This window comes from Salarias fasciatus, chromosome 23, assembly GCF_902148845.1.
Source record: "Salarias fasciatus chromosome 23, fSalaFa1.1, whole genome shotgun sequence".
NCBI lineage: Eukaryota > Metazoa > Chordata > Actinopteri > Blenniiformes > Blenniidae > Salarias > Salarias fasciatus.
This window is the reverse complement of record NC_043766.1, coordinates 23,792,378-23,810,525: the sequence shown is the minus strand read 5'-3', so window position 1 is coordinate 23,810,525 and position 18,148 is coordinate 23,792,378. Positions and strand designations below refer to the sequence as shown.

Sequence of the window (18,148 nt, the reverse complement as noted above, 5' to 3'; positions counted from 1 at the left end):
CCTGAGAAGACCTAATTCATTTAGTTTCCTCTTAAGAAACTCAAGTGGCTTACCAACATGACAAGCATGTTTTGTGCTGATGCCGCTGAAGATGTACGGGCTTCATGCCACTGTTTGCTAACTTTTCCCCACAGAAAAAACAAAGTGCCTTGGTGGGGGTTACAACTTGTGGCTATAAATTCCATGAACATATATTCTTCGGAATAATGTCTGAATTTTGCCTTCGCTTGTTTGGCCTTCTTTGGCACATGGTCCTCTACGTTTCCATCTGCATTTCTGCTGCACTTTAACCAGGACTCCATTGTTTTCTACAATGACAACTGACTGAGAGTTGCTGCCATGTGGTACGCACCAGGTAGGGTCAACCATCATGAAACGGGGGAAACTCTGGGTTTATAGTAATGAAATGGAATGGCCTATTCCAGGAATTTTCAAAGTGTGGATAAGCGAGATCAACCTATAGGTGCTCACGGCTGGCAGAACCAAAAAGACAGAAAAAAACTGTCTGACGAGCAGAAAAAAGGAAACGGGAGTGGGACGCTCTCTGCACGCGGGGCGGGGTTGGGGAAGAGGGGGGTGATGAGGAGAACGTTTACGACAGTGAGCTTTCACAGGAGACCAGTAGGGGGAGCGCTAAAGCAAATCTTGCATAGTTCTCCTTTAATCATTGTCTGTCTTCTAGTCAATGAACACTCTCTCTCATGTAGTCTCTCTCTTTCCCCCCAGGATACCACAGGTTCGTCAACTGAGGCCTCCTGCATTAATCCACCTGTATCCAGTGGAGCAATGCTGAGCTAATTCCGTAAATCAGTCTGTCTGTACAATCCTTTCCTCTCTTTCCCCTTTTTCTCTTTCCCCCACCCCAACCAGAATAGCAGAAAGTCACCACATCTGAGCCTGGTTCTGCAAAGGTTTCTTGCTTTTCAAAGGGAGTTTTCCTTGCCACAGTCGCTTATGCTTGCTCATGTGGAAGTGCTGGGTTATCTCTGTAAAAGAGCGTCGACACGACTGTGTTGTAATTGGTGCTATATAAATAAAGTTGAATAGAATACAATAGAATAGAACAGAAAATCCTTTATTTGTCCCACAAGAGGAAATTTACAAAGGATCAATATTGACAATAATCACAGATGCAATACAGATTGTTACATAGATTTATGTATAAAATCACCATCCTGTAAAGATACCATGAACATCATAATCTACACAAACTGATATATTGATATATGAGCAACATATCAAAGTGATGATGAAACATATCACAGTGAAGATGAAATCAGTCCAACAACTTTGTCTATCTTGACCCACAGGTCATGTTTGATCCCTTTTGTTTACGGATACAGTGGTGCCAGAAAATATTGAAATTTTGAATCAAAACAATGGACACCTGTATTGATATATTTGAATTGGTATTTGATAGGTATGATGAGTTTAAAAAACAAAACAAAACAAAACAAAAAAAAACAAGTTTCTGTGACAGTTCAAGAAATTATTTAACTATTCATCATGTTCCCAAGGTTTGTTGATAATCTTAGCTCAGAATTGTCAGTTAAAATTTAGTGTACTTTAGTCTTACGGACATAATTATAGATGGAGATTAGAGCTCTCCTTTGTTTATATAGAAAGTGGTTTGGTTAGATGTTCTGTCATTCAGCGAATCTTGGCGTTAACTTTGAAGGGGTGAGGTACACGTGTGCTTCCAGTAATCCCTTCTGTACTCAGTTCTACTCCATCAGGAACAGAGAAAGAGAACTTCTGCAGTAATCCCACCAAAAACAGGAACAGCTCCATCTTGGCAAGGCTCTCTCCAAGGCACACCCGTTTCCCTGAAACAGCCACAAATACACACAGACAGCCAGATTTAAAAGCCAGGGATTACTATCTACACATTGGAAATTAAAAAAAAAAAAAAAAAAAAATCTTCATTATAGTAGTAAACATCATATGCTAAGGTGGCCAAACATACCATACAGGCCCAGCAATATGAATTCAATCAAATGACAATCAAGAGCGCATTTAAAGGTGCTGTAGGCAGGATTCGGCATCTCCGCCATCTTGCTTAGGTTTACCTAAGCAAGATGGCGATTTGAAACCCAGCACAGCCAATCCTGTCCTGTTTTCTCTGACATCACGCCTTTACGCAAGTTAAGCCCCTCCCACAAGAACGTGTGACGAACGCCCCTCGACCAATCACGGTTAGAGCCTCATGGGCTCTTCTGATTGGTCAAAGATACCTGGAGCTGTGGAGATTCCTTTTCAGCTCAGAACAGAGACAGATGGAAACGCTGCGCCCTCGCGGTAGTGCAATTATGCTACACTCCTAAAGGATTATCAGTGGATACTCTAACATTTAATCCAAAGAAAACACAGAAAAATTAGCATTGACTAGCAAAATCCTGCCTACAGCACCTTTAATTTAATCACTAAGCCTCCACCCCGGGTGGGGTGGAGGCTTAGCGATTATTTACCGGACTGACTTACATTTGACGCCACTCTCACTTCCCACTCTGTCCTCATTTGAATGTTTGGCTTTTACCTGTTCAAATCCATCTCCATTGACTGTTCTCCTCATTTACCGGCCACCCAAACCACATTCAAATTTCATCACAGAAATAACTGATCTCCTTCTGTCTGTTTGTGCAAAATCTTCCAATGTCATGATTCTTGGGGACTTCAATATTCATGTTGAGGTCCCCAAGAGTCAGTACTCTATGGAACTCACCCAACTCATTGACTCACTTAACCTCACCCAGCATATACATGTTCCAACCCACGCCAAAGGACACACCCTGGACCTCATCATTACAAACACCCCCATAAAAAACCTCCATGTTTGTGACCTCGGCATCTCGGACCACAGTGCCATCTCACTCGACCTCCCCCTGCAAGCATCAAATCATAAGGACAAACGACAAATCCATTTCCGCAAAATAAAAGACATTGACCAAGACCACCTGACCCGTGACTTCCATAACCTCACCCAGACTGCCCACCACTTCTCCCCAGATGCCCTAGTGGACCATTACAACACTGGACTACAGCTGATCCTTGACACCCATGCCCCACTGAAGACTCGGACCGTGACTTTCACAAAATCTGCTCCGTGGTACACTGGTGCACTGCGTAGACAGAAGGCGGCTGGGAGGGTCCTCGAGAGGCGCTTTTTGGCCTCAGGTTTAACAGTCCATAAACAAATTTACAGACAACATCAAAAATCATATTCCAAAGCCCTCAGTCTTGCTCGCTCTGAATATTACTCAAACATCATTAACAATAACCCGGGAAACTCTAAACAACTGTTTAAAACTGTAAACAAACTCCTCGCACCACAACCTCTTACACAAAAAACAAACAATAACGAACAATGTGATGCATTCTTGGATACATTCATATCCAAGATTGATAACATTCGTTCTGCTCTCCTGCCCTCCAGTTCTCCTAACTCCACACCTCCCACTCCAGCTTCCAAATTTTCCCAGTTTTCCCCTGTTACAGACAGACAGGTAGAGAACGTCATTCGCAAGATGAGGCCCTCCACCTGTCACCTGGATCCACTTCCCACATCCCTGATCAAATCCCATGTTTCTACACTGAGCCCCCTAATCACAACTATCATCAATCACTCCCTGCAACACGGTCACCTGCCACAGTCATTGAAAACTGCAATAATTAAACCACTTCTCAAAAAACCTTCCCTTGACCCTGAAAAAACATCAAATTACCGGCCCATTTCCAATCTTCCCTTCCTGTCAAAAATCATTGAAAAAGTAGTCTCCTCACAAATTCACACACACCTCCAGTCCTCTTATCTGTATGACAAATTCCAATCCGGTTTCCGTTCAGCTCACAGCACTGAGACAGCTCTGGTCAGGGTCACCAATGACTTGCTGGTGGCCTCTGACCAGGGCTCTCCTTCACTCCTGTTACTCCTGGACCTCTCAGCCGCCTTCGACACTGTTGACCACTCCATCCTCCTCTACAGACTCCAGCATTTCATTGGTCTTTCAGATACAGTGCTCCAGTGGTTCCGGTCCTACCTGACTGGTAGGGCTGAGTATGTGGCCCTTGGGGAAGCCAGGTCGAGGTCCCACGCTGTCACCTGTGGGGTTCCCCAGGGGTCAGTGCTGGGACCCAGCCTGTTTTCCATCTACATGCTCCCTTTGGGCCACATCATCAGCAGGCATGGAGTCTCCTACCATTGCTATGCTGATGATACTCAGCTCTATGTCAGGCTGGACCGGACCTCCTCCCTCTCTATTCAATCACTCACCGCCTGCCTGGAGGAGACTAAAGCATGGATGAATGACAATTTTCTCCAGCTCAACAGCTCCAAAACTGAATTTCTATTAATTGGAACTCCACATCAACTCAAGTCCTCCCCTTCCACAGTTCTATCATTCGCCGGTCACATAATCAACCCAACAACTGCCGTTACCAACCTGGGTGTCCGTTTTGACCCCACCCTCTCCTTTGACCTCCATATCCAACACATCTGTAAGATCTCATTTTTTCACCTCCGGAACATCTCCAAACTACGCCCCTTCCTCTCCCTCCCCGTTGCTGAGAAGCTGGTCCATGCTTTTGTCTCCTCCAGGCTGGACTACTGCAATGCACTCCTCATCGGGATCTCTGGAAGAAGCCTTCAACGGCTTCAGTCGATCCAGAACTGTGCTGCCAGGATCCTGATGAGGGTGCCAAAAAGACACCATATCACTCCCATTCTCCATAACCTTCACTGGCTCCCGGTTAGGTTCAGGCTGGAATACAAAATCTGCCTCCTGACTCATCAGTGTGTCTATGGTAGTGCACCAGTGTACCTTAAAGAACTTCTCTCTCCACATGACCCGACCAGACGCCTCCGCTCCGCCAACATCAATTTGCTGAAGGTCCCCAAAACCAAACTGTGTTCCATGGGGGACAGGGCTTTTCAGGCTGCAGCACCCCGACTGTGGAATGCCCTACCTGTCCACCTGAGGGCACCACAGTCGGTGGACTCATTTAAATCTTGCCTGAAAACGTTTTTGTTTTTGAAAGCCTTTGAATGATTTTACTGTTTTCTGTTGCATTTTATGAGTGTAAGTATGAGTGTTTTTAATGATTTAGCCTGTATTTGTTACTTTTAATCGTCACTGTTGTTTTAAATTCCATTGTAGCACTTTGAGATTTGTTTTACAAATGTAAAGTGCATGACAAATAAAATTCATTATTATTATTATTATTATTATTTAATTTGTTTGTATTTGACTGGCACTTTCAATAGAATAATGTTTTTTGTTTTGTGTGATCTTCAAGGTTTTCTACTATGTTCACAAACAACGAAGAGATGTCAATGCAGCCCAAACTGTACTGTCGCGGTTGCTGCCATGGTGGTGGTGCTGCAATGCATCATGGTAATTTGAACAGAATATCTAATAATTAAACATTGCTTTTGTGGTTTATTTTAAAGGAATACTCCACCCAAAAAACGATTTGGCCTCATTTTCTACTCACCCTCATGCTGAGAAACACTCTGGAGCACTTTTTTGACGATTCAAATGCAGTTAGAGATGTTTGGGGATTTTCGTGGTCAACAAACAGGGACCGACAGAGCCCGACAGTAAAAATGGTCCATAAAATCCACAAAACGTTCCCATTTTCCTTCATACTGCTCGTCCGCTGTAATCCAAGTGTCCTGAGCGCGTAACGTCCATAATTAATTCTTAACGAGGTAATTTAGTACATTTTAAGAGCCCAAACAGGGCGCTCTCATACAGCTCCATTGCATGTCTGCGCGCGCACCCTGAACTACGGAAGCCGCGGCAGACCAAGCAACACGCTTGTGCCCTTTCAGCAGGACACCGAATTCAAAGCTTTAAAACAGTAGCCAATCACTTTTGTGATTATCCACAGCTCGGTCACTCACAGCAGAATATAAACAGCGGAACTTCTTCTTCTACGCTTGCAATTTAGAAAAGTAGTCGCTGAAAGCGCGCAAGCGTGTTGCTTGGTCTGCCGCGGCTTCCGTAGTTCAGGGTGCGCGCGCAGACATGCAATGGAGCTGTATGAGAGCGCCCTGTTTGGGCTCTTAAAATGTACTAAATTACCTCGTTAAGAATTAATTATCGACGTTACGCGCTCAGGACACTTGGATTACAGCGGACGAGCAGTATGAAGGAAAATGGGAACGTTTTGTGGATTTTATGAACCATTTTTTCTGTCGGGCTCTGTCGGTCCCTGTTTGTTGACAACGAAAATCCCCAAACATCTCCAACTGCATTTGAAACGTCAAAAAAGTGCTCCAGAGTGTTTCTCAGCATGAGGGTGAGTAGAAAATGAGGCCAAATCGTTTTTTGGGTGGAGTATTCCTTTAATGTTCTGATGTTGATAGTGTTATTGGTAGTTGCTCTTTGTTGTGTTCTTGTTGTTCAGTTAATGGAAATAGTTTAGTTAATTTTCACATCATACCAAGTATGACAAGTGTTGTGGGTTTAATGTGGCCCTGCTACTATTAGAAACATGTAGAAATCATGAGTCTTAATAACAGTAGGGTGAGAATAATAATCTCAAATTGTTAATGTTCTGACTATGTCCAACACAGGCTATCACAGTGCAGTCACAATTAGAATATAGTGGAACACAGGCTGTGAGTGTCAAACCACAGCGATCTTTACAGAACCCTGAAGGCCAAGTTGCTCACTTCCTGGAATCTCTTACAGCGGTATGACTTTGAAATACCCCTGCGCCCTTGCCCTTGCTCGCGGTTGATGATTGAGACCCCTGAATGCTGATTGTGGGGATTAACTAACCACTGCAGGGCTCTGGTCAGAGAGCATGTGAGACATCACATTGATTTTGAAATGTTTACTGCAGGTCTGCATTTATTAGATGATGTATTCTGTTACAGAACAGATCAGAGCAGTTTACTGTCAATGACTGCTACACCACCATAAATGCATCAGTAGCTGAATGCAGGAGCAGGAAGGAAGTGCGAACATCTTCAACAATAAGAGCACTCACTTCAACATAAAACCACATGCACACAGTCATTAGCAGCTTGAAGAATTCTTAACACTCATCATCCATGTGTGGCAGTGGAGTGTCACTATTGACAATGGCAGGAAGAACAGAGCCAGGAGGTTTGGAGAGTGGCAACTGACTGCCTAATAATATAGTTAATTTTCACATCAGATCGTGAATGAGACATGTTGTGGATTTAATGTGGTCCTGCTGGTGTCCCTGTTGTAAGCATTTAAAAACAAAAGCTCTCTGTTGCTGTGGGGATCAAATTAAAGCTGAAGACTCTCTCTGTGCTGACTCTGTCCCATATGGGTGGTCACAGTGTCATATAACAAATTATTCATTTCAGAGGACCCCTCACAGATATAATGAGGTTTGATATGTTTAACATTACTTCTATTAGAGATTTTTTTACATCACTCCATACAATTTATTTTAGAAAAGAGATTATTTTACTCAAACTAAAGCACATTGATGAACTTCTGACAAGTCTATCTGAATTTAGATCTCTGGTTATGGAGAGACTGTTTTGTTGTACAACTGAATTTTCAGCCCATTGAGGTACAGTCAGTATTATTGAAGTATCTGGAGACTGTCAATTGTCAGAACTGTTGCGGTTCATGGGTACACGAAACAAACTGTTCATTTGCCATGACTTAAAACTTTGGTAGGGGGGTTCAGCCCTTCCCCAACCCTCACTGGGGGTACGCATTTGAAACTGGAGCCAAGTTTCAAAGCCCAACTCTGAGAAGAGGAAATGACAGAGACTGCCCAAGTCATGTGGTTTCCCCGCCCCATCAGCAGTTTTGCTCCGGATCTCCAAAGAGGCAGTTCTCCTGAATCACCCCACAAGGAAGGGGTAACTGTCCTGGTCCCACAGCCAGCTATCTAATGGCTAACAAAGGAAGGAGCCCTCTGACCCAGGGCCTAACCATAGAGAGGATACTGGCATCCAGCATCCAGTCTTCCCACCAAGGACTACCAGAACGGGCCAAAGGAACACAGCTTCTACTCTCACAAACTGTTCTATGAGACTTCCACAGGCGAAGCGACCAGTTCCTTCAGCCTGCAAGCAGGATCTCTGCACTCCAGCCATAAGCACATGGCTCCCTGGAGGAGAACCAAGTCAGGCACTACTCAGACCCCAGTGTCTAACTGCTACCCGGGCTAAAGATTCAGTCCTCCAGCCCACAAAACGACACACCACAGGAGAACCACAGCAAGAACAGTTCTTCAAACCTTCAACGCCTCCACCTTCTATGTTGTACAGCAACAGACAACGTTAGCAGGGACCTGCTAACGGGAAACAAAAAGCAACCACCTGGCTAGCACCAATCGGCTGCCTACTCCAGAGCACGCTTTCTTCAAAGACAGTGGAAAGTGGTAACTATCTGGGCATTAGCATAACAAAGTTTTGCCAAGTGTGGAACTGTTTGTTTTCATGATGTGTGGATTTAACTCAAATTGTTTTCTGGTTTTGATGAACTGAGAACAAGTTAACTGTCTATAAGCTAATGATCACATCTTCACCCAACACCGAGTTTACAAGTTAATCTTTGATACTAAACTGTAATGCTTAAGCCTATACCATCACACCAAAACATTACAAGTGTGATCCAAAATCTTCCACCTGATCTGAGGTGATGGACAACACAGATCATGGAGCCTTATTTTGAATTGGCTTTACAGAGTTGCACTTGAGAGGAAACAGGCCTCACCCCCCTCTCAAGCTCTCTTTTGTTGCCGAGCACATGTGGGAAGCAAATCCCTGTGATCCGCCATTTTAACTGTAGTCCTCGGCTGGCCGCCATTTTGATCTGTAGTTCCATCCCTCAGTCCTCCATCCCATCTCACAAACCCTCCAGCTCTCTCCCTCACACACACACACACACACTCACACACAAGCATATTTATATAAACAAGACTTGTATAGACATCGAGATAGAATTGTTTGGTTTTGCTTTATTGTTAATAAACTTAATTTTTAGAATCATTTGTATCGTTAATGTTTCACAATTACAAATGGAATGTTAACCTCTTTTGTCCAAGAGCTCCAGAATGCTTCAGGTTTTACTGTTAAAATTTGGTAATTGTTAATAAGCTAATTATTAATCAAAATTCCAAATTAATAGTTTAACCAAGTTTATGAGACTGATTACAACAAATTGGTTATCTTTTCCTACTAAACGTAGGTGGTGCCCTGAGGTTATCTGATGAAAATCAGATCTCAATTTTTTTAATCAATAGTTATATTTGTTTATCATTAATTGTTGCTGATTTCAAAATTTATTGAGTGGAAATTCAAACATTGATGGTGCGAAAACTGAACAGAAACAAAATAATTTTTGAATAACAAAAACAGGCAACCAGATCAATGTTCATATAGAGATTGTTGAATCATTAAAGGCCGTTTTTTTTCAAGACGTCTGTGGAATCAGTCATTACGGATGTGACACCATTGACAAACTTTTGCAGCTTCAGAAACTAACACTCTCAGCTGCTTTGATCCATTCACTGTAACTCTGAAATAGGAAACGTGTCAGTTTGGAAGAGCAGATATTTATATTCAAATAAAGAAAGCCAAGTAAAAAGTTGTCTGAGGATATATATATATATATATATATATATATATATATATATATATATATATATATATATATATATATGTACATATATATATATGTATTTGAGGATTATTTAAGTATATATACCTGAAAATACGGAAACAAAGTACAAATACGTTGTTGTTAGCCACCTGCAGTCCTGCTTCAAGTGTGAGTGTGGTGGTGGTGTTAGTGTACTGTACCTGCAGAGAAAGGCAGAAATGCTTCTGGTTTGACAAACTTGCCCTCAGCATTCAGGAAGTGCCCGGGGTTGAAGGTGTCCGGAGTCTCCCATTGAGTCTCATCAAACAGCACCGAGGTCAACATGGGCATCAGGGACGTACCCTGAAAAAAGAAAAACACACAATGATGACAAGCAACTATCAAATTCAGCTAAACACTCACTAGCTGTAGACTGAAAGTACCTTTGGTATGTAGTAACCGCCCAGTGTGGTGTCCTGAGCTGCTCTCCTCAACCCATTCAAAGGGACGATGTTTCCTATTCTCTGGATCTCGTGGATGACCGCGTCAGTGTAGGGCATGTTGGGTCTGTCCGCCATGGTCGGATGTCTGGTCTGCCCGATCACCCGATCGATCTCCTCCTGGACTTTCACTGAAGAGAGTTAAATGATTTTCTTAACACTGAGAGCTACTTCATGGGTACAGAGTTGGGAGAAAGTCTACTTGCAACAAAATCCCACAATAGTTACAGTGACATGTATGGAGTGGCTCAGGAAGGGTTCAAAGCATCATTACAATAATTTACCATGATAGAAAAAGCATCAGTTAACTTTGTCTCTTGGTGTGAGCAGAACTTTCTGCCCCCCAATGTGAGAGAGATGGTGAACTTGTTGGAGTGGGGGCCTGGGGTGGACACAGTGTGGACATTGTGGAGGAGGTGGTCATAGACAAACTGGACTGTGATTAACAACGAAGCCCTTCACAAGAAGGGCCACAGCTGGCCTTCAACATCTGCGGCACCATGCTGATGTTATATGAGTCTGTGGTGGCAAGCAATACCCTCTATGCTGCAGCATGTTGGGCAGTTTATTATGTTGAGTAGCAATGATTTAACCTCTATCATAATAACTTCTTGCTAATTGATAAGTAAATTAAAGGTATAATGGATGATGTTTTAGCCAATGAATGGCGTGATACGAGTCTCAACTATTGGTCCTCCAACATGTCAATCACGCTGGAGAAATGCTTGCGTAACGCCGTCAAGCGCGCTCGTAGGAGCAGCAGAGCAGGTAGGATGAGCTCGCGCATGCGCTTTTCTCAAAAAGCGAGTAACAGACGTTTGGCTTCGACTTTTTTGAGAAAATCATCCATTATACCTTTAAATCCACTTCCCTCTGCACAGTTCAGTCTGCACCAAGAGAGTCAGTTCATGTTATTCTTTATATTTGTGGATTCTCTTTCTGGCATGCCACCCACCCTGGACATCAGGGTTTCTGATGAGGTAAACCAAAGCCCATAGCAAAGTAGTGGCAGTTGTTTCTGTTCCAGCCAGGAAGAGATCCAGAGAGCACAGAGTCAGGTTGGCTTCAGAAAAACCCAGGTCAGACTGTTTGTGCTAATAAAAAAAACATGCAGAGAAGGAACATTGGTTAATGTAGTGAATGAACTGGCAGCTTGAAAGAAAAGAAGAAATGTAGAGTGCAATGTGTGCAAAAAAATGTTTTTGTCTTACATTCTTCATCTCAATGATGAAAGCATCAATGTAGTCTCTGGGATTGTTGTGATCCAGGTCCTGCTTGTGCCTCTTCACCTCCTCACCAATAAAGTTCCGCAGAGCTCCATAGTTACTGAAAATATTGTTGTGAGGACCTGGCAGGTGTTTCATTAGTCCAGGTAATGAATCATAGAGCTGAAAGAAAAAAATAAAATATTGAGAAAAACATGTGACTGTCACTAAATTAGAGAGACGTTGTGAACATACCAGACCCCAGATGCTTCCCTCAAGCTGAACAGCCTCTGATAAATACTTCAGCATGAGCTGGAAATTGTGGTCAGAGTAGTCAAACCTTTTCCCCATCACCAACTGGCAAATAATGTTGGACACAGCTTTGTTAAAGAGGCCTGCTGGTGTGAAAAGACCTCCTAAAGAAGAAGAAACAGCTGTTTGAGAAACCTGCAATGATGTAGGAGCCGATCATGTGCTCGATGTAAAATACCTTTCTCCTTCTCAATCTCTTCCTGCAGGACTTGCAGCTCCTGGCAGATGCACTGCTCCATGTTGTTTTTGCCCAGGCCGAAGGAGCGCAGGGTAGACAAGGCAAAGCGCCGCTGTCTCTTCCATTGCTCCCCATTGCTCACGAACAAACCATCTACACACAAGTATGAAGAGGTTAAAGACCACTTTTTTCTATCCATGGCAGGAGAAGAAAAGTCATGATTTTTACACCTGTGGTTCCTGAGTACATTCTCTCAAACAGTGCACTGTATGGCCGGTCCACAAAGTTGTCTGCTTGGGACACGATGGCTTCCTTCACCATCTTGTATCCGCAAACAAACACCATCTTTTGATTACCAAGACGGACACTGAAGACATTCCCATAGTCTTTGGCCAACTGTGAACAAAATGACAAACAACATCTTGATCAACACAATGCAGTAGTACATTAAGTAGTAAAGGTAAAACACTGCTGTCCAGTCCAGTCGAAGTTAATGAGGAGCCCTCGTTTAACCTCAATTGTAGAGCCCCCAGTAACAAAATGTGTAATAAATACACCTACTTTTTTAGTCTCAAAGGATTTCCATGAAGGTCCTAATACAGAAGGTAACTATTTCAGTTCTGGCATGGTCAGATGGATGTAATGACTGGTCAGCTAAGTCAGTAAACATGGTTCTTCTCTTGCATTCTTGGTTGGTAGAGCAGAGGGAAAAGATTCCCCCAAAGGTTGTTGTGAGGCACACAGTAAAGAGAAAATCATCTAAATAAGAGAAAGAAAGAAGAGAAAACCGCTGTTTACTTCCTGGAGATGTCAGTACTTCATGACCGCCCCCTGTCCAATCAGAAAGCATTGCAGACCATGGCGTGAGAGAGGATTTAATCCTTCATTTTTCCCATGTAAAAATGAAGCTCATGATATAATTCAGAATTACTTAATTCAGAATAAACCAATTCTGAATTAAAAACACCATGTAACCACACTCACTGTGGGCCATAACTGTAATCATTAGGAACTTACAGAACATCGTCCAATGTTAAACAATGTTAACATAACAGCAGAGATGTTACAAAAGAGATATTGGTTGTTTAGAAACATGATGTCACAAGTCATGTTAAACTTTGCTCCGGTAGGTAAGATGCAATGGTCAACAACAGCAAAACAAACAACTCTGCAGTGAAATCCCTTCAATTGTCAGATATCTTCAAACTTTATTGGTTGAACCCCCAGAGTGGTATGATAGGAACTGAAGTATCTGTCAGAAACCTGTACTTTACCCAATCCATACAGTTCAAAGGCAGGAATCACAGATATGTACACTGACCTGGAGGATACACCGGGACACAGTTTTTAAGGTACTCAGAATCCTTTAGTTCTTTAGATGATAAAAAGCACGCTCAGCATGTTTTCTCACACATGACAACCTCCAGCGTTGTGCCGAGTTCTGCCTGCACGCAGAGATCTGCTGTACATTTCAGGAACAAATGGAAACTATATGATACTTTTTGTTGAGTTTATCAGTAACTACAAAAAACCCAAAGTACATAGTGGAAGCTTGAAATTATTAGCATTATACGAGGGGGGACCCATAAGAAACTGGACTGTGGTTATAAAAAAAAAAAACAAGAATAATTTCAGACTTTTGGCCATTATATGTCGCTATAGCATAGCCTCAAGCATAACTGTGAAAAATTTCACCTCCCAAAGACACACAGGCAGCTCACATGCAGTGTTTCTGTTATTACAGTCCCCCTCCCTTCTTTGAAAAATCCCAAAATGGTCCCGCGCCTCTTAACCACAGAGCAGAAACAGGCTGGCATGGACATGTGCCAGGAGCTGAAAAGGCAGCTGGAGGACGATGGAGGCTGTTTGGGAAGATCATCACTGCTGCAGTGGCTCCGGGAGGCGGTCAGGCTGAAGCGGCCGGCGCTGTGGGAGAGTGGGGACTGTTTTACGCACAGGGCTCTGTGCGTAAAACAGTTCCTGATGAAAAACGGCATGGCCCAGCTGCTCCATCCACCATATTCCCTCGATTTAGCGCCGTGCGACTTCTTTCTCTTCCCAAGAATGAACAAGGAACTGAAGGGGCGGAGATTTGATAACGTGGAAGAGGTGAAAAAAAAATCGAAGAACACTCTTTAAGGGACCAATATGCAGGAGCATGCTGACTGTATTGAGCAATGGAAATCCCGGCAGTAGCGTTGTGTTCAAGCCGAAGGTGACAGTTTTGATTAAATGTGAAAATAAAAAAATAAAAAGTTATAGCCACTGTCCGGTTTCTTTTGGGTCCCCCCTTGTATTTTGCATTTTAATGGAATTTCATCTGAAAGAGAACTTTTGCTGTTAAAATCAGATTCAGCCGTCAAGATGTGAATCCCCTGGTCAGGGCCGGCCCGGGCTTCAGAGGCGCCCTAGGCGAGCCCGAGACGAGCGCCCCTTGGGAGCGTGTTTTTCGAGCGATCCCGACATTTGTTGAGCAGGGGGGGGGGGGGGGGGGGGGGGGGGTGCGCTGAGGAGCGATGCCGAACAATACCGATCAGTGCCGGGCAGCGCCGAGGATGAGGAGCGGTGCATCGGACCGCTGCACAGCGGGGTACACGGAACACAGAGCGTCGTGGCGCCCCTTGTGCGACCGCGGCGCCCCCCTCGGGACGTGGCGCCCTAGGCGGCCGCCTAGTTCGCCTATGCCTAGAGCCGGCCCTGCCCCTGGTTGTTTCATGCAGATCTCAGCGAACGGACATGCCTGGGCATAAAGCCTGCCTACCTCTATCACTTGACTGAGTTGGCCTCTCCCACTTGTGAAAGAAGGGTTAGCCAGCTGGGCTCCTCGGTGATGAGGAAGCGGCGGTCAGCCAGCTTGGTGACATTTCAGGCCAGATCCTTTCTCAAATCTATTTGTGTATCCAAGTACCACACATGATATTACCATTGTAATTGAAATTTCATGTGTTTCCTTCACATAATGTCAAAAAGTTGTGTGGAAAACAAATACACTGGTATCTCTGTGCTGTTTGTTGACAGAGCTTTTTGCCTACCGGAAATTTCCACAGACCAGGTGAACACAGCGTGTGACATCAGGCCAGCATCTCCTACATGACAAGGGTTGACCACCTCTGCTCTGATTGCCCTTTTGGCTCTTTTGTGTACTTTGCGTCTGACTAATTTACTTCATCAGCTGGGTGGAGTTGAGACTTGTATAAAAACCTGCTGGCTTGCTTGTACAGCGCCCTGGGGCTGAAAGCACCCTTGGCGGCTGCCTATATTGCCAACAGGAAAGACCAGCACTGCTGCTGTCTCAAGCCTTTAATGTGCTTTTGACATGTTGTGAAACCATCTGGTGAAACAGATGTACAGACATTATTGTTTCACTGGAAGAATGATGAGTCTTCACTAAGTCTGATTTAGTCATTGCTACTGCTTGAAGAGGTGAAAAAAATGGTAAAAATTCATTATTTGTTGACATTTGTTTAACTCTGAAAATCTCCTTCAAGGCTAATTTTCTATTTTTCAACAGAGTGCTGGCTCAGATTAGTCAACAAGAACCTCTCCAAAAACAGCACAACCTTGAACGAAAAAAGGAGAAATTATGACAGCATAAGCTGCGTTAAGAAAATATTAAAATAATTCACTTCAGATCTGTCAATAACGGAGAAAAGATGTTTTTTTTTTGGTCTGGTGGAGTTGAGCTGTAATGGTGACTGTGCCCTTCACTGTCACTGGAGTTTCCACTTTTAATTGTATCATGAAAAATGTAAGAAAATTTAATCCCAAGATTAATTTGTCCAGGAATTGCAAGACTGCACCTATTTTCCCACTGACCTGGAACGCAGGACATAAACTGAGCACAAACATTACACTGCAATGTAATAGCATGTATATTGTTATGCACCACAGCTGAATTGCTTACTGACTGCACTGAGGCGGCAGTGTAATCACAAGACATGTTCATTACAATATCCGTGTTTACAGTGGAGAGAACCAATTAGTCGTTAGCACCATCTTTAAAAACCAAAACATTTATGAACAAATGAATAGCTTATTGAACTTAAGGGAAGCAGTTTGAATATTAAGAAAGGGTGCAGTGGTGGCCTTCAGTTTATCACTGGACAGAATAACACACAATTCAATCTTTGAAATACTAACTGAGCAATACGGTGAAAATAAAAGAAACATGTACCTTGGTAAAATAAACATATGGATGTTTGTTGTCCATGCTCAGTATATTCCCCACAATGGGAAGAGCCAGAGGTCCAGGAGGGTAGTTGTGTGGATTCCTGTTTTTTAGGTAATCTGCGATCAGCAGGAAAAGCACAGCAAACAGCAGCAAGCTTTTCAGGTCAAAACTCAGCAAGAAGCTATAAAGCCACATGATTGAAGAAATCCAAACAAAAGAGGCTTTAAAAAAAGAAGTTTCTTCTTCCACGATGTGACTCTCCAGAGTAGGCTCTCCTTAGTCCACAGGGTCCACTCTTTCACACAGGTGTTTATATCATAGGCTTCAAGCCATGCCCCTGTTCCCTCTGACAACAAAATCAATAAAGTCTCAAAGTAATTATGTAACTGGCTTTTATGTAATACTGGTTAAACAGCATGTATCTTATCAATAACAACCTGAGACTTTAAAACGGTCATTTGTGAGAACTCCTGATATCTTTACTATCCACTTTCTTAGTAACTTAAAATCAATGCTTTATCACAGGACATCATGAGTCACTGCTCAAGTCTTGGATGTATTGTCTAGTTGCTGAACATTAGCATTAGATTGCTGTTATCTAACTCTGAAAAGCTATTTTGGAACAGTGAAAAGTTACTTTACTTGCTAATTTGAATTAGTATGCCATTACAATGATAGTGTTGTACAGCTAAATGTTTGTTACGACCAACTCGTTAGGAGAAGGGAAAAAGGCAGTAATATAAAGGTCACAGATGTTAAGTGGTAAATAAAGCTATTTATTAGCAAAAAAAAGATTACAGGAGAACAAAAATAGACCAAACTAGAACTGTCAATTCACAAACACAAAGGCCTAAAGGTAACTAAAACTAACAGAAATACAACAAGGATTCCTCAAACCAAAAACACAGAGCCGAGTGTGACAAACACAGAATCCAGTGAATCACTAACTGACACATTATGAGTGACTACATGAGGCATATAAGCATGGCTGGTTACAGCCAGCTGCCAGTCAGTGTGCCGCCAGCTGCTTTTAGGAGGTTTGCAGGATGGCTGACGAGCTGCCCTCTCATCAGGCTCCCCAGGTGCAGGCGATGAGGCTTGTTTCCTGGAGCAGCAACCTGGGAAACCGCACTCACACAGACACATAACACACACTCACACACTTAGGGGGAAAAGTGCACGAGAACATGGCGATGGCCGTAACAAAGTTACTTCCTTTTTGACTGAAAATCAGTAAGCAATTATTAAAATGTGAATACTAAAGGAGTTTCCTTTACATTTACCAGAGGTGGGACCAAGTCAGTGATTTGCATGTCACAAGTAAGTCTCAAGTCTTTGCCTTCAAGTCGCAAGTCAAGTCGCAAGTCCAACACTTTCAGTTTTGAGTCTTGTCAAGTCATTTTAAAAACAAAGTAATGATACTTTGAATTCATATCGTTTACATGTGCTTTTAAAATCTATATTCATTAAAACAAACTCATTTTGTGTGTGTGTGTGTGTGTGTGTGTGTGTGTGTGTGTGTGTGTGTGTGTGTGTGTGTGTGTGTGCTTTAGAGAGTGAAACATGAGCACATAAACAAGGTTGTGCATTCTCTCTTATTTAATGTAAATAATAAGTTAACAAAACCTCTCAATCATAGGCAGTTTTTGCTGTGTTGCCTGTGGGCAACCGCCCAGAGCATTCAATGAGTCGGGTGCAGGTTCGGAGTCAGGGGTGCACCAGCTGTATAGGCAAGTTCACTGTATGTTGTCCTAGGGTATCCTGCACCCAAAAGGGGAGGTGAAAAAACAACGAACTTCCCTGCTGCATAAAGCACAATGTGTATCAGTGGCCACGGTTACATGGTATTTTATTCCAGAATTAGTAAATTCCAAACTGAGTAATTCCAAATTACATTCATTAACTTCATGTTTACATGAGAAGACAAAGGATAAGATCCGCTTTCATGCTGATGGTTGAAGCGTTCTGATTGGACAGGGGGCAGATGTGACGTACTTAAATCTACTAGAAGTAAAAAGATTCTGGTGCCGGCGCTTTTTCTCTTTCTTTCTCGATTAACTTTGATGCTACAGCTTAAAAAAATCTGAATCAATCCGTCCGCTGTTTTCATGATATCTTTCTTCTGAGGCTCCCGTTAAATAAATTGTCTCCGGTTGAGAGAAATGCTTGTCGCAGGCTTCCATCTTGGAATATTGCATCAT

The 18,148-nt window shown here is 43.0% G+C and overlaps 1 protein-coding gene across 1 annotated transcript; it reads right to left on the bottom strand.

Annotated features, from left to right (window-relative positions):
• Window positions 1–1,556: 1,556 nt before the first annotated feature.
• On the bottom strand, window positions 1,557–16,153 carry LOC115382363 (cytochrome P450 2J6-like). The gene is made up of 9 exons (XM_030084106.1): window positions 15,951–16,153; window positions 12,007–12,172; window positions 11,777–11,929; window positions 11,542–11,702; window positions 11,293–11,469; window positions 11,037–11,175; window positions 10,025–10,212; window positions 9,803–9,944; window positions 1,557–1,826 (listed from the first exon to the last, which is right to left on the bottom strand). Exons 1-9 carry the CDS (start codon window positions 16,140–16,142, stop codon window positions 1,651–1,653), a joined length of 1,494 nt encoding a protein of 497 aa, XP_029939966.1. The 5' UTR covers window positions 16,143–16,153; the 3' UTR covers window positions 1,557–1,650.
• Window positions 16,154–18,148: the final 1,995 nt, after the last annotated feature.

Excerpts from the sequence above, each read along its gene's own strand:
- LOC115382363 (XM_030084106.1), bottom strand. The coding sequence starts at position 16,142 with ATGTGGCTTTATAGCTTCTTGCTGAGTTTTGACCTGAAAAGCTTGCTG. Across the intron at positions 9,945-10,024 it reads GCGGTTACTACATACCAAAG|GGTACGTCCCTGATGCCCAT; the intron begins GTACTTTCAGTC and ends TTCTTTTTTCAG. Across the intron at positions 1,827-9,802 it reads ATTTCTGCCTTTCTCTGCAG|GGAAACGGGTGTGCCTTGGA; the intron begins GTACAGTACACT and ends TGGCTGTTTCAG.